The sequence below is a fragment of the Antennarius striatus genome, chromosome 20 (genome assembly GCF_040054535.1).
Source record: "Antennarius striatus isolate MH-2024 chromosome 20, ASM4005453v1, whole genome shotgun sequence".
NCBI classification, from domain to species: Eukaryota; Metazoa; Chordata; class Actinopteri; order Lophiiformes; family Antennariidae; genus Antennarius; species Antennarius striatus.
This window is the reverse complement of record NC_090795.1, coordinates 1,365,720-1,392,684: the sequence shown is the minus strand read 5'-3', so window position 1 is coordinate 1,392,684 and position 26,965 is coordinate 1,365,720. Positions and strand designations below refer to the sequence as shown.

The 26,965-nt window shown below is 45.7% G+C and overlaps 1 protein-coding gene across 3 annotated transcripts in view; it reads left to right on the top strand.

Annotated features, from left to right (window-relative positions):
• Positions 1-245: 245 nt before the first annotated feature.
• LOC137614052 (collagen alpha-1(XV) chain-like) overlaps positions 246-26,965 on the top strand; it is a 36,551-nt gene continuing 9,831 nt past the window's right edge. Inside the window, exons 1-16 of one of the 3 annotated variants that reach the window (XM_068343538.1) lie at positions 246-366; positions 465-532; positions 19,087-19,331; positions 19,406-19,573; positions 19,850-19,981; positions 22,813-22,887; positions 24,010-24,102; positions 24,451-24,598; positions 24,826-24,866; positions 24,977-25,156; positions 25,306-25,332; positions 25,550-25,612; positions 25,701-25,781; positions 25,940-25,987; positions 26,073-26,207; positions 26,485-26,547. In XM_068343538.1, coding sequence (XP_068199639.1) covers positions 356-366; positions 465-532; positions 19,087-19,331; positions 19,406-19,573; positions 19,850-19,981; positions 22,813-22,887; positions 24,010-24,102; positions 24,451-24,598; positions 24,826-24,866; positions 24,977-25,156; positions 25,306-25,332; positions 25,550-25,612; positions 25,701-25,781; positions 25,940-25,987; positions 26,073-26,207; positions 26,485-26,547 — 1,578 coding nt within the window. In that variant the 5' untranslated portion in view covers positions 246-355. Of the gene's footprint in view, positions 367-464; positions 533-19,083; positions 19,332-19,405; positions 19,574-19,849; positions 19,982-22,812; positions 22,888-24,009; positions 24,103-24,450; positions 24,599-24,825; positions 24,867-24,976; positions 25,157-25,305; positions 25,333-25,549; positions 25,613-25,700; positions 25,782-25,939; positions 25,988-26,072; positions 26,208-26,484; positions 26,548-26,965 lie in introns of all 3 variants that reach the window. The other 2 variants (XM_068343537.1, XM_068343539.1) reach the window with 2 other exon arrangements.

Here is a 26,965-nt window from a genome sequence, read left to right as displayed (position 1 = left end):
AGACTGGAGGAAAGTGGGGGAAACCACACCAACGAAGAAGAGGAGGAAGGAGCGGGGAGGAGGAGGGTTTGACGGCAGCGTGCTAATTTGTATTTGGACTTGTGATGTCTGAGGGGAGGGCTGGATTAGGAGGCAGCGGTCCGGAGAGAGACGGGAGGAGTCAGGTTTCAGCTCCGCCGGGGCCCCTGGGAGTCCGACGCACTGAAGCTGCCTTTGTTTGACTGGGAACCAGAGGAGGAGGAGGAGGAGGAGGAGGAGGAGGGGGAGGAGGGAGGCTTTTAGTCGGAGTGAGGCTGCAGCGGAGTGGGCTCCATCCCTCACTCATGATCAGGACGACTCGGCTCCCCGTCCGACCATGACTCCACGGTAAATGAAAGACGCCGTCTCTTCCACTTCTCTCCTCTTTCAGTCACCCCCCCACCCCCCCATCCCTCCCCGACTCATCAAATTCTGATTTCATGCAGAATTCCTCCCTGGATCTTTGGATTATTCCTGCTCGCCTGCCCCTCGTCTGCCTATCAGCTGCTGGACGGTAGGTGCTGTTTTAAATCCCAACTTTCTGCTGAGTCGACGCTTTGCTGGAAATGATGTCACACAGAAAGATGGGCGATGATGAAACTTCAACTCATTTCAGGCTGTTTGTGTTTCTAATTACGCCTGGAAAACGTTCTGCGTTTTTATCCGAGCTGCGCCGCGTTGTTTTTAATTTCCTCTCCAAGCGGGAACACTTTCAAACCGATGATAATTAAAGTCTGACGCTTTGGCCTCCTTGATGGCCGGTGCTTCCTGTGGGATGTTCCCCTCGCTCCCAGCATCCTCCTACATCCAGCAGTGGATACTGGGAGCACACGTGGCAGCAAACTTTTCCGGAAACTTTCAGACGCTTCTGTGTTTCTGGACGAGTTCCACGCCGGCGTTCAGACGAGAGTTACCTGACCGGCTTCCGTGCTGCACGTCGGGTCCAATCGCATCCTGACGGATGAGTCCCGGAGCCTCCGATCGGCCGCGCCCGCCGCTCGGAACGCCGCGATGGAATCAATCGCTCCAACGTGTTTCTAATTAGCGCCGCTAAGGTAGATTAGCTTCTCCGCTGCAGAAATCCCAGCGTGCAGCGGCGACGCGCTGCAGAGGCGAAGCAAACGCTGCAGACGTCTTGATGAGTGTGTGCATTCGGAGGTCGCAAAGGCCGCACAGGTCACAAAGGTCGCAAAGGTCACGGTCGAATGTGCCCAGGTTTATTAGTTTCCATGCAGGCATTGAGGCGGACGATCAGCGCTGTCGTCAGTCTGCTGGAATCCACAGTGGCATTTAAAGCTGTGTGTGTGTGTGTGTGTGTGTGTGTGTGTGTGTGTGTGTGTGTGTGTGTGTGTGTGCGCATCTTGACCTATGATCTGATCACCACAAGGAGCTCCGTGTCACAAAAGGAGCGTTTGTTTCGCGCACCAGCTTAATTACGACGAGGCTGCATGATCAGTTTGACATTTAGAATTCAACACAATGGGAAAACGTGTGGCTGTGAAAACAAACCCTGTGTGTGTGTGTGTGTGTGTGTGTGTGTGTGTGTGTGTGTGTGTGTGTGTGTGTGTGTGTGTGTGTGTGTGTGTGTGTGTGTGTGTGTGTGTGTGTGTGCAGTGACTCCTCTCTCAGGATGTTTGTGCGTTTCCCATTTTTTATAATCCTCTGTCATGATTCACTTTTTCACTGAAGGGGAAAAAAGAAGTGTGTGTGTGTGTGTGTGTGTGTGTGTGTGTGTGTGTGTGTGTGTGTGTGTGTGTGTGTGTGTGTGTGTGTTTGGCTGACTCGTCAGAGAGAAAGCACCCGAGACAAATATTTCCATGCTGCTCGTTGTAAATAATCTTGAAAACAGAGCCGTCGCCGTGGCAACCTCCACATTTCTATGCGCGTTTTTGTTAGAACGAAGAGGACGTGACGCGTTTCCCCCCCGCCGCTGACAGGTGAACGAAATGGAACACGTCCGCTGAATGAATGGATGATGAAGTCAAAGTCTGGATTGTAGCGCCGTGAGCCGCTATTAGCATTTTTTTAGCTAATGTCGCGGCAGCGGCTGCACACATGCTAATCGTTTGCGTTAGCGCTGGTTTTAATTATCCCGACAGGGCGGCGGCGATGGCTAACGGCTGAGGCGATGCTAATGAGAGCGTGATGGCGACCAGGTGATGATGATGCTGACAGGTGCGTGAAGACGAGGGTTGGATGGAGCGGCGTTTGACTCGCAGATGTTTCTGCAGGAAGACGGCGATTTCTTTTTTTTCCCTCTCCTTGTTCTCTCTGTTGTTTGATCAGAGGAAGTCCAACAGGATGTGTTTGTTGTTTGTTTACCCTCCTTCCTCTTCCTCAGCTTCAGATCTCTGATGAAGGAACATCTTCTCATCCTTCATCAACACATTTTTGTGGTTTGGTTCCGTTTGAGTCCATAAAAACCGACAGAACCAGGACTTTTATTTGTCAGGAGCTCCTTTTGTGAGACTTCCTGTTAGCTCATTAGCTTAGCCAATTAGCTTAGCACCACAGGAAGTTAGTGTGATTGTTAGTAGTGGAGCGACAAAACCATTGAGGGTTAGCTTTCGCTACAGACTGACAGACTACAGTCACTTTCTTTCTTCTTTTGTACATTTATGTTAATTACGACTGGTTAGAGTGCCACCCTGTGGTCTGGCATGTTCACTGCAGCAGCGGTCATTCTGAAGTTGTTTCTATGGCAACGCAGAACTTATTTTAAAACAGAACCTACTGGTGAAACCTGGTTTCCTGTCTGTTATGACACCTGATACTGAAGAGACTTGTCAACAGAGGGACGAAGGCGTCCGTCTTCCATCCATTGGCTCTTGATTCTGACTTTGTGAAACTCGGTCTTGGCTTTGATGTCGGCCGTTTGGACGGCGTTAGCGTGTCAGGTTCTCATTAGTCGTGTAATGTCAACTGGAGCTGGTTTTAATCTCAGTTCTGTCCAGCAATGACTTCACAAAGACCCAGAGGAATCTGCAGAATCAGCTCCATCAACACTCCGTACGAGGAATCCGTCCTGGTAGGGTGACACAACGCTACTGACTTCGACGAAACATTTTCAAATCAAAACGCGAGGATGATGTCATCACCTTGTGCGATTACTGCAAGACGAAATCCGCTTGTTCTGGATCGTTGGACTGATTCAAGCGGGTCCAGCGAGGTTAAAGCTATTTGTCTCGTATTTGAGAAGAAACGCCGTCCAGAACTGCCTTTCGAAGAGCGTCTGCTTGTCCTTCTTGACACGTTCTCATGTCAACACTCTCAAACCGATCCAAGACGTACTGCAGGGTGTGTCGCCTCCAGAGACCAGATTATTCCTGTCCGTTTGGTTGCCAAAGTTAGCCTGAAGTGACAAACCCAAAAAAAGGTGGGATCAGAGATGGACTCTGGGAATAATCTGAGAACCGAACCCGGCACGTCACCCGGATGGGTGAACAGGAATTGCTAAATTTGTTTCCCGGATTAAACAAGTCGCTATTTTGATTTGCGTCTTCCCAACGCGTTGAACATGGCGCCGCGCCTCAAGGCGTGAAGCACAAACACAGGATGTGTTGATTTCAGTGGAGGGCAGAGGAGTGACGCGAAATGTCACTTCGACCTCCACCCGCTTTACTTCACCTCCCTCCATTGATTTAAAGTGGGAAACTGCATAAGGATGTTGTCAACAGTTTGAACTCTTCCTGTTTTCTATCTTTTCATCCCAATTCTTCCCTCCATCATGTGAAACATCTGCACTTATATATCTTTTATCTTTTTTGTCTCCATTATTTCTGCCTTCAAACAAAAGATCACAGCGCGGTCACAAACTTTCTGAGTCGGTTTTTGGTTTGATTCCTTCAATAACGTCTGTGGTTCAAACTGAGCTTCAGAGAATCTTTTTCTTTTTAATTCCACATGACAGACATCAATAAATAATTCTCTCATGAGTGCCGAAGCTTTTACCAAACATTTACCACTTATGAAAGACTGATGCTAACAAATAACTAACCGAAATGAACCATAACTCTCACTTTACAGCTTGTACTTTTAATTATAACAAGTAATTCTTTGTTTCTTCAATAATGACTTGGGTGGTCTGTGGTCTGGATATAGTCTGGCCCACCTATGAACGAGCTTGGGTGAGTGTCCAGGATGTACCCTACCCCAGCCGTACCTGCAGATAAAGATGTTTTACAACCACTTTGACCTTTGACCTGGTTGCATTTACACAGTGAGGCCTGCAGCAGGACCGACGCCGGACCGCTGCACCTAAAACCGAACCACAGTGCGTCCTGTGTCCAATGAGGACATTTCATGCATCATCATAGATCATAAGTGGGGATTAAATGCAGATCAAAAGTTGGTTTGTTTTTCCGGGAGCGGTTCTCTTCCTGGCGTTTCGAGCCGCAGAAGTCCGACGTGTGAAAACATGGAATTTCTAACAGTCTGGAAAGAGCGCGTCAGGGGCGGAAACACGTAGGTGGAACAAGCTGGAGTCTGTTGGGATGTAAGCGAGGCCTCGTCCCGCAATACAGAGAAAGATCAAGAGAGTCAACGAGGTCGAGAGTGGTACTAAAACATCAAACGTTTTCACTTTCGTTTTCACTTATTGAGCAGAAAAACGGGAAAACGCTCCGTGTTGATGATGTCTTCTTGCACATCCTAACACTTTTCCACTTTCATGGGTCACGGGGGTTGCTGGAGTCTATCCCAGTGGACTTAGACATGAGACAGACTCCGGACACTTTGCCAACGTATCCCGGACATCAGAACTTTTCAACCCCAAACCCAACGTGACACTGCTTGAGATTTCCTCGACATGTTCTCTGGGTGATGATGGTTCAGTCCGGATGTGGACACGGGTAGCAAGTTGCTGCTCCATGGGTCAACCGAGACCAGAACTCAAGACGAAACCACCACCTTGACTTCTTTGAGATAGTCTTGAGGTTTCCCGATAGTCTTGAGGTTTCCCGATAGTCTTGGGGTTTCCCGATGTGCCGGCAGCTGGGGGCGTGGCAGGACTCCTCCGCGGGGAGGATCTGTAATGAGGATGCCAATTATTCTCCAGTGGGAGGTGGGATTAGTGGCGGTTTTGCAGCGTGTGCTCTGCTGGCATGTTGCTGAGTGGTTTTGGAAAATCCCACCACGAACCTAATTAATAGTTGGGTGTCGGTTTGCTGTGTTTTATCTGCCTTCCTTCCAGTTCAGTACCTGATTTTATCCGTTTCCTGCCTCTCTTTTATCTTTCTATCCAACTCTTCCTTTCTTTTCTTCTCCGCAGGTATGAAAATGCTGAGTCTTATTTTTCTGCTGTGTTTATTTACTCTGGAACTTCCTGCAGGAAATAAACACCTTGGTTTGCAGTTAGCTTCTAGCTACTGTTGCTGCTGCTGGCCTCTTGTTAAATTAGTTAGCGGCAGAAAACCCCTCAGTGGTGGTGGATGTGATTTTCTTTTATTGGATTATACTATTTTACAGTTGCTAGAAATCCATTTATTTGTAGGTTAAAGTAATGATTATTCTTGTTATTGATTAATTAATGCTTTAGTTCCCGGTATTAAGTCTCAAACGCGACACTACGGTTTAACTGGAATGGCTAAAGCCGAGCTAATGTTAGCACTGGCTCTTGGTGCATCTAGTCCAGACAATCCCTGAGAGACTGAACATAATTTAAGTCCATTTGTTGTAATTTGAGGCAGATTAGACTCTAATTTGATGAGTGCAGTTGTAGTTGTTGTGACCACAGCTCTGGATTATGGAATCCTGCAAACGCGACCTCAGGTTTGTGCGGCCACCGCAGTGAAGAGAAACGTTTGTCCACGGGTTTCCTCACTTCTTGGCGCTCCATTTGAAGTGGCGTCCTCCTCATTTGTATGACGTCTTGTAACAAACAAAATTATTTTTAGCGCAATCTGAAAAAGCACATTGAGCCCAAAATAAAGTAGAAGCATTTTTTCACTACTTTCAATTGGGAGCTGTAGCCTAACCTTATGAATTGTTTGAAGAGCCCCAAAGCGTGTTGAGTTGGCCTAGTAGGGGGTCACCTTTATGTTCTAGGTCACATGTGGGACAGGTGTGCCTCATGCTAAGCTAGGCACACATTGCATTAATATGACGGTGAAATGTTTGGCTGTATGGCGCGTGGTTATACATTCTTTTACGAATTGAGTTGAACATAAACAGCGAACATTCGTGCAGAGGGCTTGCCATCTTTTTTGGGCCCTGGTTGAACGATGCTATCACCAGGGAGTCCCTCAGTAATGACCAGACATCCCAAACCGGTACCCAGGCCCGTTTATCCATCAGCAACTTCTCAAGACCAGACCAGACAGGAAAACTGATCCGTTTTTCCCAAAGAGTCTTAAAGTTGAGTTATATCTCCATTTATTGAGTGCCTGAAAGCAGTCGTGTTATTTTCTTGCACTTGAACTGAACTCTGTGACAGTTAAACCTCCTTTCAACAGCCTCTTCTGCTAAAACAAATCTGCCAGGAGAGAAAAAAGTTTTCCTTTAAAAAAAGAGTGCTTTTTGTTGCTGACTCAGCAAGCCCTGACACATGGAAACGCTATCAAGCAATTGATTTAGGGAAAAAAAACTTGAAAAGAACAATATTTTTTTGTTTTTTTTTGTAATTTTTCTTCACGATGAGCACCAAAGCTGACAATGGAGCTATTTCCACTAATTTCCTTTAATTTAGCGTAAGTACTCTTGGTTGGAAGTAATTTAGAAGTAATTTCCTTACTTCCCTCGAGGTTCAGTGACCTGGCATCAATAAAAACTGAATGGAACTCGCTGATATGACAGAGCCGAGGAAGAAGTTTTAAAGAAAAGTCATGATGGTTAGGAGAAGGTAAACTTGAACGAAACAGAGACGTTTTATTCGTTTCCATCACAGCCGTCCAGTTCGTTTGGCATCCTCGCTAGTTTTAGTTGTCTGCTTGGATTTCTTCCCACATTATGATGTAATAGAAGTCTTCTATCAGAGATGAGAAGTTTTTACATTTGAACGAGAACTTCGCTAACTTCAGCATCAGCAAAGTGTTCGCAGCTGAGTCAAACCTAGTAATGTCGCCAAGGTGGAGGAAACCTGCCCGAGGAGATTCCTACATCCAACTTCCTGGCTGCACATGAACCCTGGCCGGTTTTCCTCTCGGAAAGTAACACCAGTAGGGAAATATTTTGCTTTTGATGCATTATTGAACATGAACTGACTGCCGTCTCCAATTTTAACTTCTTGTTTCGATATTTTTCTTCATGCGATTGGGTCGAACCCAACGGGAAAGACTTGTACGGTGAGTCACTTGAGTTGAACACTTGTGGAGTCTCATTGCCAGAGGTCACAGCCATCTTTGTTTTCCACAGCCAAGAAGAGGAAGTGGTTTCCTCTTGTTGGTTGGAGGCAACCAGAAACAAAACCCAGACACATGTCGGGATTCCCTGAGGTCAGGCGTGTGGTCAGGAGACACAACGCTTAGGTTTGTGGTTTACCGTGCTACTGAAATAAAAGCGACAACATTCGGTTAAGATGGAAGGACTTCAGAATAACCGAGGAGCTGGATAAGCTTGTAAATGTCACAACATCTTGGTTTTGTCAATCTTTTCCATCACCTCACTCCTGAAGACATGTTTTTCATGGCATGGTTGTAAACTTAACAGTCCACCCTCGCCACACCACCCTGTTCCTTCACAAGACAAAGTCTGCCGAGTAGCAGCGAGGTGAGTTTTTGCCAGATGACGCAATGCAGATTGAGCGGTCTGGAACAAGGATACGGAGTGTTGTTAATACTTTTGGTTAGAGTCTTGGCTTGTCTTGTAACACTGGAGCTCTGAAGTGGAAGATAACACGGTGTCTGTCATGGCTGTGACTGTGTGGTCTACCCAGACTATGATAGGAAAGGATTGTGGTCTGAGTAACGAGACTTCCATGTCCGTCACACAGCAGCAGTCGACTGCAAAATATGACTTATTATCCCCTTAAGAATGTTGTGGACTCAAATTAACCCCAACTAACCCTAACTTGCAACCACACACATTGGAGGAAGTGGATCTCGAAGGCTGGCCAAACCAAGCTCAAAGAAGTAGAAGGGATTAAAAAAAATAAAAAAAACTTTTTTCACAATGTTTCTTGTAGCTTGGAGTCATTTTGATTCTGGACGTACAGATACCAAGGAAAGAAACTCTCCAGACTGCATGATATCACACTAAACTGTCAACTTACTATGCTAATATCTTGACATGACCGATGATAGGAGGCGACCAAAGTCCAACATCCAAGCTGTGTCCTTCCTCTTCCTTCTCTCCGTTACCCAACTTCAAGCATCAGACACTCGAATGGCTACGTATTTGTTTCTACAGACTGGATAGTGGTGGGAAACCTTGTGCTGATGCTAGGATGGACAGAATCAAGAGTCTGGACCCAATCATGCTGTATCATATCAGAACAAGAACCTGTTCTCCTGCATCACAGGACGTGTTGTGAGATAAAAACCAGATGGGTAACAGAAACAAACTTCCTCCATTCCGTCATTAAGTGCAACAGAAAAGATAAAAACTACTGGAGGAGGTTTTGTAGAACGACTACTGCTGGGATTGAACCCGACTTTTTCATATTCAGACACTTCCTGGGCAAAATCAGGTCATCCTGGTCCTGCCATGATTGGAAGGGAGACATTTAAGACTGTACAACCAAATCAGAAGTCGTAGAGCAGGTTGTACGAAAGTCAAACTATGTGTATGAAGACTAAAAGTCTGTTTCGTGTGGATGCGTGAGTCATCTGTGACCCCGAGTCCATCGGGTTCGTTGCTTCATCAGGTCTGATCTGGCGCTGGTGGAGACGAGACGACCCGGACAAAGAAACAGATGGACGAAGTAAACATGTTTATATCCAAGCGTCCCAGATTTAAATCTGTATAATCAGACAAAGAGCAACGCCTTGATCATTTCATACCCTGTACCATCCAATCTGTGTCCCCAGGTGTTTTGGGTTTACAGCATTCGTTTACGATTTGTATGAATCAAGACGAGAGGGGCCTGAACCAAGTATCCTGTCATTTTTTTAACGCGTATCTTATAGCAAAGTTCGAAAATGACATGAAGTTAGTTGGTTCATCTTGTAGCATCTGCTAAAGTAAGTCTTTAGTTGGTTTTCTGTTTCACTAGCGTCTCTTGATCATCTGTTTTGAGGCCCTTAACTTTGTGCAGAAGAGGAGGTTGTCACGCTTTAAAGTTTATGTCTTGGATGTGGAAATGAATCCAGATCAGAGACTCTGTCAGGGTGCCAGCAGGTACTTGTTGAGGCTAACGGCTATGTGCGATCTGGTCTGTTAGGAGCGGACTGTTAGCGAGGAGAGGGGCCAGTGTTTAAATGTGGAAAGCTTTACACCCATGCAAGAACTGAAAACAGACATACGCCGGTTAAACATACGTCTGTAGGCGAGTCTCAACATTTGCTTCTGGATTAGTTTACCTCAGCAGAGACTCTTGTAAATCATACCGTTTATTCCGAAAAGCAGGACGTTCGTCGATGCACAACAAAGAGGTTGCTGCATGGTTCATCTTTTTGTTCGTGTAGTTTGAAGTTGTACAGAATAACAACTTAAATTTATGGTCAACAAGCCAATGTTTGAGGTGTGGCGGCTAGTCATAAAGTATTTGTAGTCCATGTGTTTCTTGAGCAACTATCAAACAGGAGGTGAGAACCCGCAGATTGTCTCCATCTGTTGGGCCAGCATCCATAGCATCACCCCCAGTTCTGTAGATGCACAAGTCAGATGTGATGAAGCTGCTTTGACTTGATCCGGTTGCTTTCAGTCTGCAGGTCATCAATCTAACCGGTATCAGCAGTAAGCTAGCTGATTGAATACCAAGTCCTAAAGACACTTATTCAAAAGGCATTCATTCAACACCAAACATGGACGCCTAAAAAGGCGTGGCTTGTGTCTTGTCCACATCGTTCAAAGCAGTTGAGAAATGACAAGAATTCAAAGTTAGGAAAACAAACCGATGAGCTTGACCTGGTTTCGGCCTGACAAATGATGCTAACAGCTGCTGAGTGTTCTCGGTTACTGTCGGACACCGGGGTCAAGCACTGGGGTCATTTCCTCCCCGGGGTGAACCTTGCACTCCATTTTGACCCAGTTAGCTGCTAATTGTTTGATGCAATGGAGAGGGTGAGGATGCACGAAGGCTTGTCCCGGAGGAGTTGGGTTCTAAAGGTAATCTCAACCTGGTTGTCAGCAGGTTAGCGGTGAGGACTAATACCACCACTCAGGGGATCTGGACCTGAAGTCCTGGACAGTTTTGGACTTCAAGACAAACCTTGTTCACTGCAACCATTTATTTTTTTGTAAACTCTATGTAACTCAAATGAAGATGAAGTTCAGCTCAAATCAAGCTCAGACATTCCAAATTGATTTGATTGTTGACACCGTTCTTGCACCTGATCCTACACTCCTCACCAACCTCGACTGCTCTGTGAATTAAATGCGCGAATGTTGATCAGCCAAGCTGGTCAAACCGTCGACAGTCAACCGGCGCCGTGCGAGCAGCAACACTCGACAATGAATGAATGGAGTGCTTGGAGATTGGCCGAGGGCCCGGTAGCTTGCATCCATCGCTGCAGACCTGAAGCAGATGGTATCGCTCAGACGGACCCCCTAATGTATAAGGGACATGAGTGGATCGTGACATACAAACATGGCAACCCTTCAACTCACAGCAAGCCCTTGGCGTTCATGACTGGAGAAGGATGTTAAGGGATTTCTTCATTGCCTGAGGATATCTTGTATTTCCATTTGTTTCTCACTGGTTGGCGGCGTTTCTATTCTTTTTGTTTCTTGTGATATGATTGATTGTTTCCATCAAACGTGAAAGAATCTTTGCCTTTGTTCTCATTATTTGCATCTTTCTTTCCCCTTATTGACCGTTTTCATTGTTAAAAAGCGTCGCTTCATCTTCATTATTTCGAGGAAGTACGACAGTCTTCGCCTGTCTGGAGTCTGGACATTGTGACGGCAAGCTGCCAAAAACAGACGGTGTTTTTTTAGCCGGCCTTCCATTCCTCTGACACTTTGGTCAGAGTGCAGCTTCTACAGCTGGTTAAACACAGCTTGAGGTAAGCCGAGGCAAAGCGGCGTTTGCACTGGTCCCAGTGACCTCTGACCCCCGTGGACAAACGCTTCAACCACCTGCCTCCACCGGCTTTAATTAACATCCTTCAGAATCATTTTAGACTCCAGCAGATCTGATTACGTTATTCTACTCCCACGTTCGACCACCTGACCTTTGGGTCTGTCTCTCTGTACCTTGGCCACCAATACATCAACAAGATGAAGAGTTAACAGTTTCAAGAGGTCTTTAAACACATCGCGACACATCGATGGAGATCACTTTTCTCACTTCACTTCTGCTTATCTTTTTACGTAGAAATTTGTCTTACTTGGCTTACGGCCGCAATGCCAACTTCCTGCTCCGTTGAGCTAGCTGCTAACAGCTAATCCCTAAAGTCCTGATCTGGAGACGGACAGGAATAGAATATTAAACGTTTTGGTCGTTCTGCTGCCTCTGACCTGCCAGCCTTCACGGGTATGGAGAAAATAGACCCTGATCAGTGACCCCAGTCCAGTCCAGTGTTGGATTATAAACTCCAGAGCTTTGACTCAGTGGTTCTGACTCGTACAAGAACTGAGTTGTGGGTTCTTTCTCTGAGGGAAACATCACGCCCCTGATCCAGGTTTCGTATTTAGCTCTTTAACTTAAATCCTGACTCTTTAAACTCCTTCTATCCAAACCTTCCACAACACCCGTCCTGGATTTTACTGTTGTCATTAGGAAGTCATTACATGCTCGTCTTCCACGGTCTGCTGGAGTCCCACCACGACCTCTGACCTCACGTGAAGCCCATCAGTTCCACCGCTACACCCCAGAACGGCACCAAAAGGTCAGATTTCAGTTGTTTTTCAGTGATGGAAACAGAAAAAAGGTTAAAAAAAAAAGAGCTTGTTTTTGGTATTTAATTATCTTTCCTCTCGCCCATAAATGAGAATTCAGTCATCTGGTCGCCCCATGCCGTTGGAAAGTTGGCAAAAGAAAAGAACCAACAAAGCCTTTCTGGAGCTTTGGAGCAGAACAAATAACAAACAACCACATATTTTAAGAAAACAACCAACATCGTGAATGTTGAAGTGGCTCCACGCAGCCTGATCACCACCAGAACCGAAACCCCAAACTTATTTTTAATCTGACCTCATTACAGTGCCTACGCTCAAACACTATTATCTTAAAGACTATGGATTTCAAAGAGTGTAAATATGTTTTTGTTGAACTTGGTTTTGCATCTTGGAGCTCCTGGATACTGGATAATGACTGTTTTTACACAAACCTACAACTTGACTTCATTTCCTAGAAGAGAAACTTGATGAAAGTGCAAGTTTACTCAAACGCTGGTGTATTTCAGGACCACATTTCCACTGCATACATTATCATACATTAGGTAGGACAGGAGTCTACAGGACCACCGGCCGAGGAGAAGCCGATCTGCCTCTCGGAGAGACCGGCGGCTCGGCTCCCCGAGGTGAATGTTGGATGAAAAGCAAGAATGCACTCGGCTCACCGCTCAGCCCCTTTACGCCGGTCCAGACCCGGTGTTACCGTCACATAGAAGGCTCCACTGTGTGGGCTTGTGTGGACTGCAGTGTGCAGCGAGAATCCTCTATTTAAAGCCCGGTTAAGAAACATTTCTGCATGCAGTTGCTGCAACTTGGATGAGCACAGATTCTACTCGCGAGATAAGCTGTTGGCTATCGGCCAACTTCAAGTTCCTGCAGAGGAATGATGGGAAAAGACGGATGAACGGATGAAGCACTACATCCGGACCAACCCCATAGCCGTGCATCAGCTGATTATGAAAGCGAACCATCAAATTAAACATCCCAGCTGAGCAAAAACTGTTTTAAATTCATATGTAACATCGATGAGTCCACTAGAGGGCAGTAGAGGGTCCTGCAGCCTCGGCGGAGGTCCGAAGGGTCGTCAGGGGCACGGAGACACGAGGACGGAACCCCGTCATTCCAGAGCTGAGGTCACCAAACTATCGAGATAATAAACCCCCGTCCCCTTCACATCTGGGAGTCACGTTTGTGGGTTCTAATCCCACAGCCGGCACCAATAAGTCGGCGTACACTACCTCATTTGGCTCTTCTGGGGTACGTGGAGTCATTCACTGGAGAGCAAGTTGGCAGATTGGAGCTGGGTGGGTTCCACTTGTTCAACAGCAGAACCGAGATGCGTTCAGCTCTGCTGTTTCTGCTTAAAGTCGAGGCAGCGACTGATAAATCATAGCAGGTGAAGCCAATTTGAGAGGAAGATGTCAGGCTAGAAACGCTGAGCTGTTCTCTTCTCATTGGACGGGGGTGATTTTTGCATCGTTGGATTGAAAGTTGTTGTTTTTGGAAATGATTTGAATTTCTTGCAGAATTAATTAATATTTTGCACCTTAATTATTCACCTCTTGGTCGCTATATACTCGTATCTGGACAGGAAGTCGTACCCTCCCCCCTTAGGGGGGCCCACTTGTCTCTACAGGGTTAACCAGGGACGTGGAGAGAGTTTTGGTTGAGTCAATCTTGGCTCTGGAATCCTGTCCAATGGAAGCCAAGTGCATAACGTGTCATGACAAATTGATTCGTTCTGAAATCCCACATTGGTGGAGACTCCTCCGGCAAAAAAAAAAGCAAATTACTGCAGACAGGACGTTCATTTCTTCAGATGCTAATGCGCTAATCGTTTAATTTACCGTGTAGAAGGACTTTTAGATGTTTATGTGATGGCATTTTTATAGAGATGAAACTGAACGAGGTGCATACCTCCAAACTGTTTTGTAAACCATTTTTTACATAAAATCCCAAAGTGATGATGTCATAAAACACCGCCGAACCCGTCAGGAGCGCCGCCGGCGGGCGACCGATTGTTTGTTTCTCCCCCCTGATAAGTTAAAGTTTGATGTATCGCAGAGGAGAAGAGGCCGAGAGAGATTTATGAGGATTGGGGTCCTCGTGGGAATGAGCTCGGCTCCGGTCCAGCGGCGGAGATGGTGAGGTTTGAAACAGCTTATTCATATTCCCGTAAACCATCTGGTTCATCTCACAGGCAGTTGAAATTTAAGTCGCTGTAAAAGCTGTTTTGATTTTATGGGAAAGAATCAGCCGCGCTGTGTTGCGTTGGTGTCCTGCTACGAGGCTATTAAACCGTTATCTCCTGTTATTTTGGAAAACGTCCTTCCATTCACGAGGACTCCTGGAGCCAAACGTTTAAACTTCGCTGCGTGACAGAAACCGAGACGCTCAACGATGCTCTTCTTGCTTTATTCTATAGTTTTTTTGGGTATAAAAAAGTCTTTCCTAAGGTTTTGGAGAGGTCAGAGCAAACCCAACAGAACAAGCCTCTTTCACACATCTGCAGCATCCCACCTTTGGAATCGGGAGCTCCAAGTATCTATTTGCACTTCTGAGCTATGAAGGACGCCGTTGTGGCGTTGCTTCCTAAGGTGCACCTAGGTTGAATTCTGAGTCCTCTGCTGCAGCTGTAATTTGTGATTTAGGCTTAAAGTGCAAATAAACACAAGTTGTAGCTGCACATGTTTTGGATGTGAAGGTATGAACCCTTCAAACTGAGAGCTGCAGTGTTTGATGAGACTTTCTTGTGGGGTAGAAGTCTGCAGAGCTCATGGGTGCTATTAGCCTGTACATGCTAATGAGGCCACAGAAGATTTAATCTCCAAAAAGGATGTAAATACACAACTTTCACTTTAATTTGGGCTCTTGGAGTCGACTGGTTTGCAGTTTGACCACCTGAGATTCGTAAAATCGATGCAGCCACAAAATGTTTTGCTTTAAAAATCCACCCGGTTTGAGTTGGACTCAACAGGTCGGATTCATTCACATGTGTCACGTGATGCAAGTGACCGTCATGTGATCCGACGCATTCCTGACATACGTGAGAGTCATGTAAGTCTTCATCGTTGCGAAGATTCAAGCCCATTTCCAGACGGTCCACCTCGTGGGTTCTGGAGGTTGAGACAGAGGGACCTGACGGTAGCTACGGCAGATTAGTTTATTTCCCACATCTCCATTAGTCACATGAGCAAAAAAAAAAAAAAGTGTTTTTATATTTGTGACATCACCCTGAACCCGCGCCATTCATCGCTGAGCTAAGCGCCGCGAGTGTTTGATCACAGCGAGAGCGTTAAATCGACTCTCCTCCTAATGACTGCGCTAACAGAGCAGCTTTGTGCTAACTGGGAGGCCTCACCTGGTCACACACACACACACACATGTACACACTCTGTGTGGTCCTTCAAACTGACGTCACCTTAGCGCCGGCGGCTGCTGGATGAAAAGAAGTGGGGGCGGGGCTTCGTTTAGTCTGCTAAACGGAGTTGATGTTGCCGGAGAGGAAGTCCCGGTTCAAAGCGGTTGTTTTATGTTGAACAAACCCCCGGTTGTCTCCGTTCAGCTCTTTGGCGTTAAACGTTTGAACAATTCATACGTTAATTTACCCCACATTGTTATTTTGTTGTTGTTTATAAACACAAACAAAGAGGCGGGGATGCAGAACTTGGTTCTGTCTATCCATCGGCCGTCACGCTTCATTTCTGGAGCGCGACTCGAAAAATTGAAAAATATCTTTCATTAATTTCCAAACCTATTAACCAACAACTGCCGACGCTGCACCTTCTGCTATTTGGGGACTGTTTGTCTGTTTGGATGTTTTTGGTTACCATGGATACAAATTAAATTGTGGCTCTGGGAGTGGGATTTGTCTCGGATGAGATTTTCCAGGGCATTAAAAAAAAAAAAAAAAAGGAATATGTATGTATCTTCAAGGATACACTAGAGAGGTGACTCGTGATAATTCTGAACGCTTTATTTATGCAATAATAATAATTTTATACACAAAAATACACACAGAGCAGGAGATCCTATTTAAAATATTTCATAAATTGATTATGATTTCGGAAAGATTCATGAAAATTCAAGGGGTCAAAAGTTCAATCTGAGTGTAAGAGTTCACGAGTATTAGATATGGAAGTTTAGATTATTGATGATCGATCGGTCTCATCAGGGCGTTGCTGTGATGTCACTCTTTTTTCTAATCAAGCCTCACATCTTTACCTCGTAGCCAACTGTAAGAAGCCTCGACCCTGAGATGTAATCTGATCCCTGCTTTAATCAGGCCACAATAGACTGATTTAATCTGGGACGGTTATTATGGTACGTTTTCAAAAGACCCATGATCCCTGAGACGCTTCCAGAAATCCAGAGACACTCCAGAGGACTTGTTTTATTGCTAGTGTGATTTCTGAGTGTATTATTAAAGATTATATCAGCGGAGTTTCCCTATTTTAGCTTTATATTAAAACCAGCCTTATTTTATTTATCAAATAAGGCTGATAACTTGAGCTAAACCCAAACCAACGCCGCGTCTGGTTTGGGTTTAGCTCGAGCCGATAGCATCGTTCATTTGATCTTTGCATTAAACTTTGCAGATGTTCCACTGGCAGGCATTTTATTGAAGCTGTTATTTTTTTTATCTACTTTAAAGATTAAAAGCCTTACTTTAAGTATGGCTTGTGTTTTCTTGTGTTTCTTAGCCGTCTTTAGATTCTGATCCCCTAATACCGAGGATTCAGACTGGCTTTAGTCATTTGTAGCATGCATGCTAACGCTAGATAGCAGAGAGACACCACTACAAAAGGTGTGTGCTGAAGTTAAAACATTTAAATGTCATACAAACAGACAGAACTGGAATTTCTCAGGTGTCTGGAGCATCACATGGCTAGGTAGCAAGAAGCATCACATGGCTAGGTAGCAGGAAACAAAAATACAAACGGTAGTGACTGATTGTGGTTCGGTTACATTCCCATTCATGGACTCGGTTCGGTGTCTCTGCTAGGTGGAGGGCCACTCCTTAGTGGTCAAACCCTGCACATCCTCTTGTCCAGCTTTTAAACTGTACTCCAATTAAACTGGTCTCCTCGTACATTTCCAGACTCCTCTTCCCAGGAGAAGGGAGTCCACCCAACCAGACTCAATGATTTAATCTCTTGCTTTAATTGGACGCCTTGAAGTTATGACACTAGCTTGAGGCGTCCCAATTTCGGCGCAGGTGGTTCTCGGACTTAGCCAAGCCCGATTGCAACGAGCGGTCACACCCTGACCCAAATATCTCCAGTTACTTCCCAGCCGACATGTTGGACCAGGACTCTTCACCCTCTGCTGTCATTATTTACAGTCTTCTTAAGAGGAGAACATCTATGACTCATCGCTGCAGCCGTACTTCTATCAGCAGCTAGCGCGCTAACGCAGGACGACACGCGACCCAAGCCAAGCGTTGATTCAGGGTAGCTTTTGCGGGTTCCTGTTGCATCACGAGAACTCCAGCAAAGAAAATATGTCTCGGTTTCCACGGAGACGTGTCCAGCTGTTCTGTCTGACCCATGTGGACGCACATCTGCTGGAATGGTGAAGTCATTTTTGGGTGAAGACGGAGCAATCGGAGCGACGGGCCGGACTTGTGGGACTTTCTCACCAACATCCAAGCCAAGTCCACGTCTGATGACGAGGCAGCCCATAATATCTTACTCCAGAGGACTTGGATGAAATTACTATGAGCTTGTTTTTACTATCTTTGACTAAACTGCCTGAAAGATAAGATAATTATATTTATATATGACATTTTTACCAATCCTATTGAATCCCTTCTCACGCAAGTATTCCACAGTGAAAACGCTGCTTAATCATAATCACTTCCAGATTTTGGCCGCTGTACGAGAATCACTCTGGATCCACATAAAGCCCAGATGATTTAGAGTCACCTCTTCTTTCTGTGTTTGGACTCGCCATCCTCAACACGCCGAGGTTTTTCACACCCAAACGGAGTTTTCTTGGATAAATTAAGAAGCACTTCCTCACATTTTGGTGTGAATGAGGCAACCGGTCTGCTGTGCCACAGTCGGTGAAGACAAGGCACTGGTGTTCTCACGAAGCTCATCTATCTTCACATTGGATCAGACAAACAGATTATTTGAATGGAAGCTGTTCAAAACTACTTGAAGGTCTCCTCATTGTAGTTTTTTTTAGATGCACTGGTCTGCAGAGGCGTCCGTCCAATTATTTCATGGGGAAGGAGGTGTGGAAGTTGTCCAGCGTGGAGCCTCTCTTCACACAGGAAGCCTAATTTACAGGAGCTGCCGCTGCGCAGCACGAGCGCATTAGTCCGGCCTAATACCTTCCAGATGCCCGGCTTTTATACTCCGCTGCCCATTGGCTCTGGAAGAACAGACGATTGTTCCCTTAGCATGTCGTCCCGCTAAGGAGAACCAGGTGTCGACTGAGTGCGTCGAGAGAGAATAGTTGTGGTAGGTGGGCATTCACAAAGCGCTGTCGGAGGTAGGGGGGGTGGTCTGGAATGATTGTGTGCATTCAGACATGGCAGAAAGTTTAGATTAATTCAGTGAAGGGTGACCCTTTCCCACCCTCCTGCAAAGCCAAGAGGCCATATCTGACATTTTGTCCAGGTTTAAATCATCTAGAGACGAAAATTAGCCAAAAAGCGTTAACGGAAATAATTTGTTGAGTGTCTAAATTTCAAAGATAACATACTTCTACACTCAAGTTTAAACCCTGTCTTGTTCATAGATCCATGAATTGAATTTAAAAAATATGATTTTTGTAAAGCTAATTTCCTTGAGGTGATAATCAACCTCTTTAAGAGCGGTATCGTCAGCATATTGTTTAATTTATTAAAAAAACAAGCAAACTGGAAGAAGCAGCTCGACAAGTTTGCAAAGTACAGATATAGAAATACAAAACGATGACAAACACAGTATTGGTTATGACAGCTTGATATCACCTGATGTGACATAAGCTGTCACAAACCTGTCATAAACCCAAAGACGCTATTCAACTCATTGTTTTAAAAGTGACATAAAACTGGCAACTGGTGTCTCGGGTGTTGTTTGCAGGCTGGTGATTCATTCACTGATGTTTCCTGACTTCCTCCCGTGTGTTTATTTCCAGAAGACGGTTCTCAGGGAGACTTGGACCTGACGGAGTTGATCGGCGTCCCCCTTCCTCCTTCCGTTTCCTTCGTGACGGGTTTCGAGGGCTACCCGGCCTACAGCTTCGGACCGGATGCCAACGTTGGCCGCCTCACAAAGTCATTCATCCCCGACCCGTTCTACTACGACTTTGCCGTCACAGTCACAGCTAAACCAACCACCCGGCGTGGCGGCGTGCTGTTCGCCATCACAAATGCTTACCAAAAGGTAGTGGACCTAAATAAGGACAACTTCCTGCTACATTTATTGTGCATCTCCTGACTTCTATTCTTGTTTGCAAGGTTGTGCACTTGGGTATAGCGTTGTCCGAGGTAGAGGATGGCTCCCAGAGAGTCATCTTGTACTACACTGACCCAGGAACAAGAGGAACCCAGGAAGCAGCTTCCTTCAAAATGGGAGACCTGACGGGGAGATGGGCAAGGTTCACCCTGACTGTGCAGGGCGCAGAGGTGGGTCTACATCATTTTATCTCTTGTGATTGGCCATAGATGCTCTGTGCATCATCCTACTACCAAACCATTATTCGTGTAGCATTCATCATGAACTCGGTGTACATTTTAAAGCTGTGTGATGTCACTTTTGGTCACCAGAGGCAAAAAGGCGGAGCGGCTTTGGCTCAGGAACACCTAATAAAACTTGGTCGCAATCACAATTCTTGTCTGATTTAATTTTATTCAGGGGATTGAACAGATGTTCTTGTGGTTGCATACGTCCTTCTCCCTCAGGTGCGTCTCTACATGGACTGCGAGGAATACCACCGGGTCGCCTTCACCAGGAGCCCCCAGCCTCTTACGTTCGAGGCCAGCTCGGGGATCTTCGTGGGGAACGCTGGGGGTACGGGTCTACCCCGATTTGTGGTGAGTCAGACCAGGACTGGATTCATTTGCCATGTGTGGACATGACTCTTGTGTCTGCATCATCAACTCCTGGAACGCTAGCTCCTGCCGTCAGGCCTGAATGAAGGCAGGTTTGGATCGCTGGCTTGACAGCCAGCATCGCATACCGCTTCTATTTGCAGAAACAAACGTGGCATTTGGAAGGCTTCCTATTCTGTATGTGAGACATGAACACAATAGTTATTGTTGGCAGCTTTACGACCGCCGCAGGAGGAACGAATGACCGCATGTGTTTATGGGCGCTGCTTTATTCTGTGAGAGCTCATAAATGACAAGCTGTGTGTGATTTACATCTGGATACAGCTGCGAAAACCAATTCTGGTAGAACCAAACAAAAGTTATTCATCGTGTTTCAAAATAGACAGATCCGTTTCAAACAGAGTGTGACGGGCGTCCACGCATCGATATGTCCAGAAGACATCAGGAAAGAGTTTAAAGCTTTATTAACCACCAATATGACGATGGTTGGAGGCTGAAGAGGGCATTTAGAAGTAGGTGAGAGCTACAATAGACATATCCTCGACCTACGACCCTGGGGTAAGGGTTAGGGTTATGTAACCAACCACAACTCCTCAATGGTGTGTTCCATCCTTTATCCTGTCCTTCTGGTACATATAAGTTCATGTGATGGGCAAAAAGCGAGACAATCCAAGTCCAGGACAGGTCTAACAGTCAAACAGATTTCTTTCCTCCCATTAAGATTTTATTGGGGGAATCTGGAAAGAGTTTCAAAGAGATCCCGTGAGGCAAAAATGTGTCTATTCAGAGTATTTCTGCTCTGGCTAGTTGATCAGCAGTTCTGGGCTCAGACCAGAATCGTTCTGTCGTCAGCAGAGCAGAAGAAGTTCCAGATATTGGGTATGAATGCTTGAAGCCACGTCCTTTTCTTGAGGTCTTTCTCTAGACTTTTCCCATAAGCTGCAACTTTTCACCGTAGGATTAATGAATACCTTCCCAGGTGTCTGTGTTTTAGATCATAGATGAATCAGTGGTGAAAACCGTCTGGCTTAGGAGGCTCGGACGACTGCCAACCAATCAGAAAGGACACAATATCAGTCATGACTCATGCCTTTAAGGAGTGCTTTCCTCCCCCGTGGGAGGAGAGGCCCTTTGTAGCTACCAGGAGTTTTAAACCTCCAGTATGTGCTGTGTGACATCACCCAAAGGGCCTCTGAAAGCTCTTTTTACTAATCCCTAACCCTCCTCACACAGCCCTCCCCTCTCCTCACCCTTTCCCCCCTCGTCCAACCAGCAGTGACGATCTGTTTCCAGCTGTTCGGGCTCCATCTCCGTCCACCTCCACCCAGGGAGAGCAGTCATAATGCTGCGGCGGCGAGTTCACATTAAAGATGCCTCCCCACGGTCATTTAATCTGCATTCCGTCAATTCTGCGAAACTGGGAACTGTTTGTTTGGGATCATTATAGTTCCCTAAAAGACATGCAAAAACAACACGTATATAAAGTTAATGAGGGAATAAATCAAGTCACTAAATTAAGCTGGCAGCACGGAGGAAAAATAATGCTAATTTCTCTCAAACAAACTGAAGCGGGTCGGGTTCTGGATATTCAAATGAAGCCTTCCGACACTTGAAAAAAGCCGAGATCTTTGGGAATTTCCTCAGAATTCTTGGATAATTAAAGAAGATTGAGTTAATTGCCACAAATAATTGGCTTGGTGAAGGTCAAGGTCGTAAGTGTTGTAAATAAAGGTTAGTTGTGCAGGAGGTTTCTTCAGACTCTTTAAATGTCTTCGAATCTTCACTAAAATGACCTCAGAACTGGGTTTTAAATGTCGTTGGTGATGTGTGCCGCTCATTCTTCCCTTCCAGGGTTTATATTCCCTGAATAAGTATTTGGACATAAATCGTTCACCCATGTTGATGTCGGGGGTTCACGTTCCCGCGGAAACGTTTGCACGGCGCATTCCTTGTTTACTTCCACATGTCTTATTTACTGTACAAACAGCTGTCTCTAATTTGGTCTCCTCCCAAATCGCATCCACCCGTTCTTCCCTTCGCTCCCCCCTCACCCCCTCCTGCCTCACCAACATTGAATTTCATAGACCGTTCCCATTCCATTAAAACCAGGTGTTTGTCCTCCAGTCGGAGCATCGGCTCCAATCTGGCCCATCTAATAAGAGGACTACCCCCCGATTTAGGGTTCCATTTGCAATCACATGCATGTCTTCATGCAGGGACCAAGGAATTAGTCGGGATATGGTCCAAACTAAAACCTTAAAGTACTTCCGTAGCGTCTTCTGTAGTTCCAGTCATCCTGATGTAGTTCAAGAGGTTTTAATCATGTCTGTGTCATGACATTTCCGGAGTTTTTTTTAAAAAGTATTTTAATACTTTTTCAATGAAAGACTTGGCTGCTGAACATCTTGGGATGGGTTTGTCTTCCATCTTCCCGATGACAATGTGGTAAAAAAAATTTTTTATCGAGCTCTAAATTGTCACAAAAACCACGACAAACCACAAAGTGTCTGAAGATAATGGTAGATATAATGTCTAACAGCTGTTACCAGGAATGTCTTTAAGACAAGTTAATGACTCATAACATTTAGACTTAAACTCTGGTGATGATTTGAGTTCCTAAAACGAAATGTGGAACACTTAAAGTCTGATATGTTAATTTCTGGTAGGGGAGACATTTCTGTCTCTAGCAGACAGTTTGGACATGTTTTCACGCGAGCAGCTGACTAATAAACTGTAAACACGTGTTCAGCTTCTGTATAACTTAACGACACAGAACCGACACCAGATAACTCCTGGGCCTCCTCTTCCTCCAGGGCTCCATCCAGCAGCTGGTGCTGAAGTCCGATCCCACGGCCCCGGATGACCAGTGCGAGGAAGACGACCCTTATGTGAGTGTCCTTCCAAAACCCAGAGGTCTGCATCTGCCAAATTTACACGCATACCGCCCTCTAGTGGCGGGAGGCAGACACTACAGGAGTCTTCTTCCTGTAGAAATAGTGGTTTCAGGAAGATCTGTTCCTTTCAGCTTTGCAACTGGTTCTGTGGTTCTGGAGAACCATGACTGGTCTTCACAACACCTGCAACCCAACTACCAATGCAGGAGAGTTTAACGAAAGCCATCAGCTCACCGGTTGATATCATTCCACTGTGGTTGTGATATCTGTAGAGTTATTTTTGGTCTTGGACTTCATTCACAAAGAGAAAAGAGTTTGTAAAACCTATAAGAAACGTGCCGGCTTCACATTAGGGATACGTTTACGTCCACACCAAGTCTCCGTTTGGTTCGTTAGGAACTACAGGATGCATTTCTACCGAAGTTCATGGACCTTTAAATTCTGGTGCTGATCTGGATAAAAGGACGGATCCAGAAGTGGTTGGAGGGGCAGAGCCTACATCAGACAAGCTTTACAGATGTAGCATTATTCATTTGTTCATTCATTTTGTGCTTTTTGGCTTCCGTGGGTCACGGGGGTTGCAAGAGCCTATCCCAGCAGACTTAAGGGGGTTAGCAGAAGCTCCCGATACATTGGCACTACATGAAACTACATGAAAGACGATCAACCACTCACACCTATGGGAAATTTCACCTGAAGTGCATGTTTGTGGAGACGGGACATGGAGAACCCGGAGAGAACCCACACACACACGGGGAGAACACACAAATAGCACAGAACAGGATTATTGTGGCTGTAAATTAGACCGATCAGGCTGTTTCTATTGGACTACACATGACCTGTGTAACACGTGATGTCATGACGTCAGTTATTGGTCGCACTTTCTTAACGTTCTAGTAGATGCTTTTGTGTAGCTTTGGCGAACTAAACGGAATACAAATGGGACATATGTCCAGTTTTTCCTTATCTTTTTTCTTTTTTTTGCCATTTTCCAGGGAATAAGTTATGTTTCAATGTCTGAATGTTAAATAAATTTGAAAGTTTTCCCATTCTTCTGCTAAAACAATCCTCTTCCTCCCCCCTCATCTTCCTCGTCTGTCGCTCCCGTCTCTTCAGGCCTCCGGTTATGGAAGCGGCGATGATGCTTATGAAGACATGGAGGGAAGAGACGAAGTGAAGAAGATTGTGGAGGAGAGAGAGTACACCATGGTGTGAACACACACACACACACACACACACACACACACACACACGCCTGTCCCGTTTCAGCGGCGTTGGACTCGGACCAATGAAAGCAGCTCTTATCCTCGGAGGCCTGGTGGAGACTGGAACATGGTGATATAAGGACGCGGGAAAAGAGCGACAACAGAGGATAAAAAAATTATTTGATTGAAAGACTTAAAGCTAAAATTCGGCGCCAATAAGCTTGGCTGTGGAGAAAGAGTCAAACTAGAAAATAAATTTCATTTTACTTTAAATGTCATTATAACTTCTGCAAAAAATTAACCTTCCATTTCCAGACTTTTGTAATTTGACTGTAGACTTCTGTTCCTCAAGCCCTTCCCAGATCTGGACCCCACCTACAGCGCCCCTGTCCGAGCTCCGCCCACTGAGACTCCTCCCCTTGACGACAGAGATTATGATGATGAAGATGTGGAGGTAGAGGAGGCGTCTGGACGGGAGGTGGAGATGAGCACTGTTGGAGGTAAAGAACCAAACGTGTGTGGTTTGGCGTCGATGCCCGGTGGTGTAATACCACAATACGCCAGCAGATGGCGGTGGCATCATTTCCTTCACAGGGAAGCAGCCTTTCCAGTCTTACATTAAGTTTCATAAAGGTTATGAATGCTTCCAGATTTTTAAATGAGCATCTCTTACTGAAAAGTGAGTTGGTGTTTTTATTAATGTCCCCACTTTATTTATTGGTTGCAGCTGAATCCCTTCTAGGAGCGACTCCAGAGTCACTCGACACCGTGAGTAAAGAGTTTTATTCTGAATTCAGACTCAGAACATCTTCCTAACCTACTGGAGAAGATGGAGATGAAAACAAAAGAACCGTAGAAAACGTTCACCATATTTTCAGTCCCTTCAGTCATCTCCAGGCCAAAAGGGGGCGCGAGGAGACCCGGGTCCACCCGGACCTCCCGGCCCACCAGGACCAGCCTCAGGAGACGGGGAGCAAGGCCAACCAGGACCTCGAGGTCCACAGGGACCACAGGGTCATCCAGGAACACCTGGACCTCCTGGTGGAGACGGACAGCCAGTGAGTGGTTTTTGTGTTCCTCTTTTAAACGTCGCCTTTCTTTAACAGAGCTTCAGAAGACCTATTTAGAGCACGTTCTGTTTGGGTCGGTCCTACAGGCCCGGACACAAAAATGATGGATTGTTTTTCTATTTTTGTCTCCTCCACAGGGAAGCAAAGGTGAAACTGGTGACCCAGTAAGTAAAGTCTCTCAAGTTTTGTAGATTTTTAGTGTCTTTGTTGTTGGAGAGTCTCTGGGGGATCCAGGAAAGAACCGTTTCACACAGAGGTGCTCATTCAGAGAGCTAAAAACCAACCATTAGTGACTTAATAACACCACATCATCATTACCAGTTTGAGGTGTTTTCATGGGCTATGTTATATAAGCACTAAAAACTCTTTTCTTCTTCCCAGGGACCCACTGGAATTCCAGGATTCCCAGGACTGCAGGGAGAGCCTGGTCCCCGGGGAGAGAAGGTGAGCAACAACCTTCAATGTGGTAAAAATGTGTTTTAGCTGATGCGTTTTCAGTTATTAATCATTAAACACCTGATGATCCATTAAGGGTGATAGTGGAGTTGGACTACCAGGACTTCCAGGCCCTCCTGGACCTCCAGGTCAACCCAGCAAGTCTTCCATGTTTCTGGTGGGTTTTTTAAGCTACTCTTGTAAATATTAATGTTGATCCAGAGATTAACTTTTAGCTTCAGACTGGCTATCAGCGGTTGATAAAACTTTGTTATAACTATCTGTCTGTGTTTTTATTTTCTTATTGGTGTAACAAACTAAATGTGTTTCCACCAGGAGGGCTCAGGATTTGAAGACTTTGACGGTGATGCAGAGATAATGAGGGTGAGTGGTCTTCCTCGTTTTGTAACCCTCATCTCAGGAGTGAAGGGTGTCCTCACCTTGTCTTTCTGAAACCTTATTTCACCAGGGGCCTCCAGGGCCTCCTGGCCACCCAGGACAGCCAGGACCCCCAGGACCCCCGTCTGAGGACATCTTTCCAGGACCACCTGGAGCACCTGGGAAAGATGGGAAGGACGGAATACCGGGTGAACCTGGACTACCTGTAAGTTCATCATCGTTAGCAAAGTCCAGACATTGATCCTGTACGTTAAACGCTTCTGGACCACTAGTTTGTGCTCCTCCTTAAACAGAAAGGACACATGTCCTCGTATTATCAGCAGTGCTTTTAAGAAACACTGAAAATATTGGGTCTCGATGAGGATTCCCTGATGATTCTCTGAGATAGACAAACAATCATATCATCTGCAAATGTGATTTAGTCTCCTAGCTGCCTGTGACAGGGACTACAGTTCCATTGCTGACCTAGCTTTTGTTTTCAGGTGATTGAGGAGTGGCTTAGTGGCTCTGGGTCTGGTTCTGGGTCTGGTTCAGGGTCTGGTCAGGTATTAACATGTGGGCCCATCAGATCCAAGGGGCCTGAAAGACAGGATTTCCCCCGACTTTATCTGAACACCCATGTTCATTCACTGCTTGCTGCACACTACTGATGGATGTGTGAACACACTGGGTGTGACAGAGATGTGTGTTTGTCTATGTTTATGTGCACCCTCCAAGCAGTCAGTTTGTTTAGCCTGAAGCTAGAGTAGCAGTATGTTAGCTGGATCCCTGTTAGAGCTATAGAACATGGTCTGAGCTACAGCCGTTGGGGGAAATGTGTCTTTGGTTTTAGCTTTCATTAATAGTCTGAATGCACGGCCTTTTAACCAGTTTACCCTTTTTAACTTGCACCAAGCATCCACTCTTGTACAGTTACATTAATGTTACTAGCAGCTAATAAACCCACATGTACTACATTTGGAG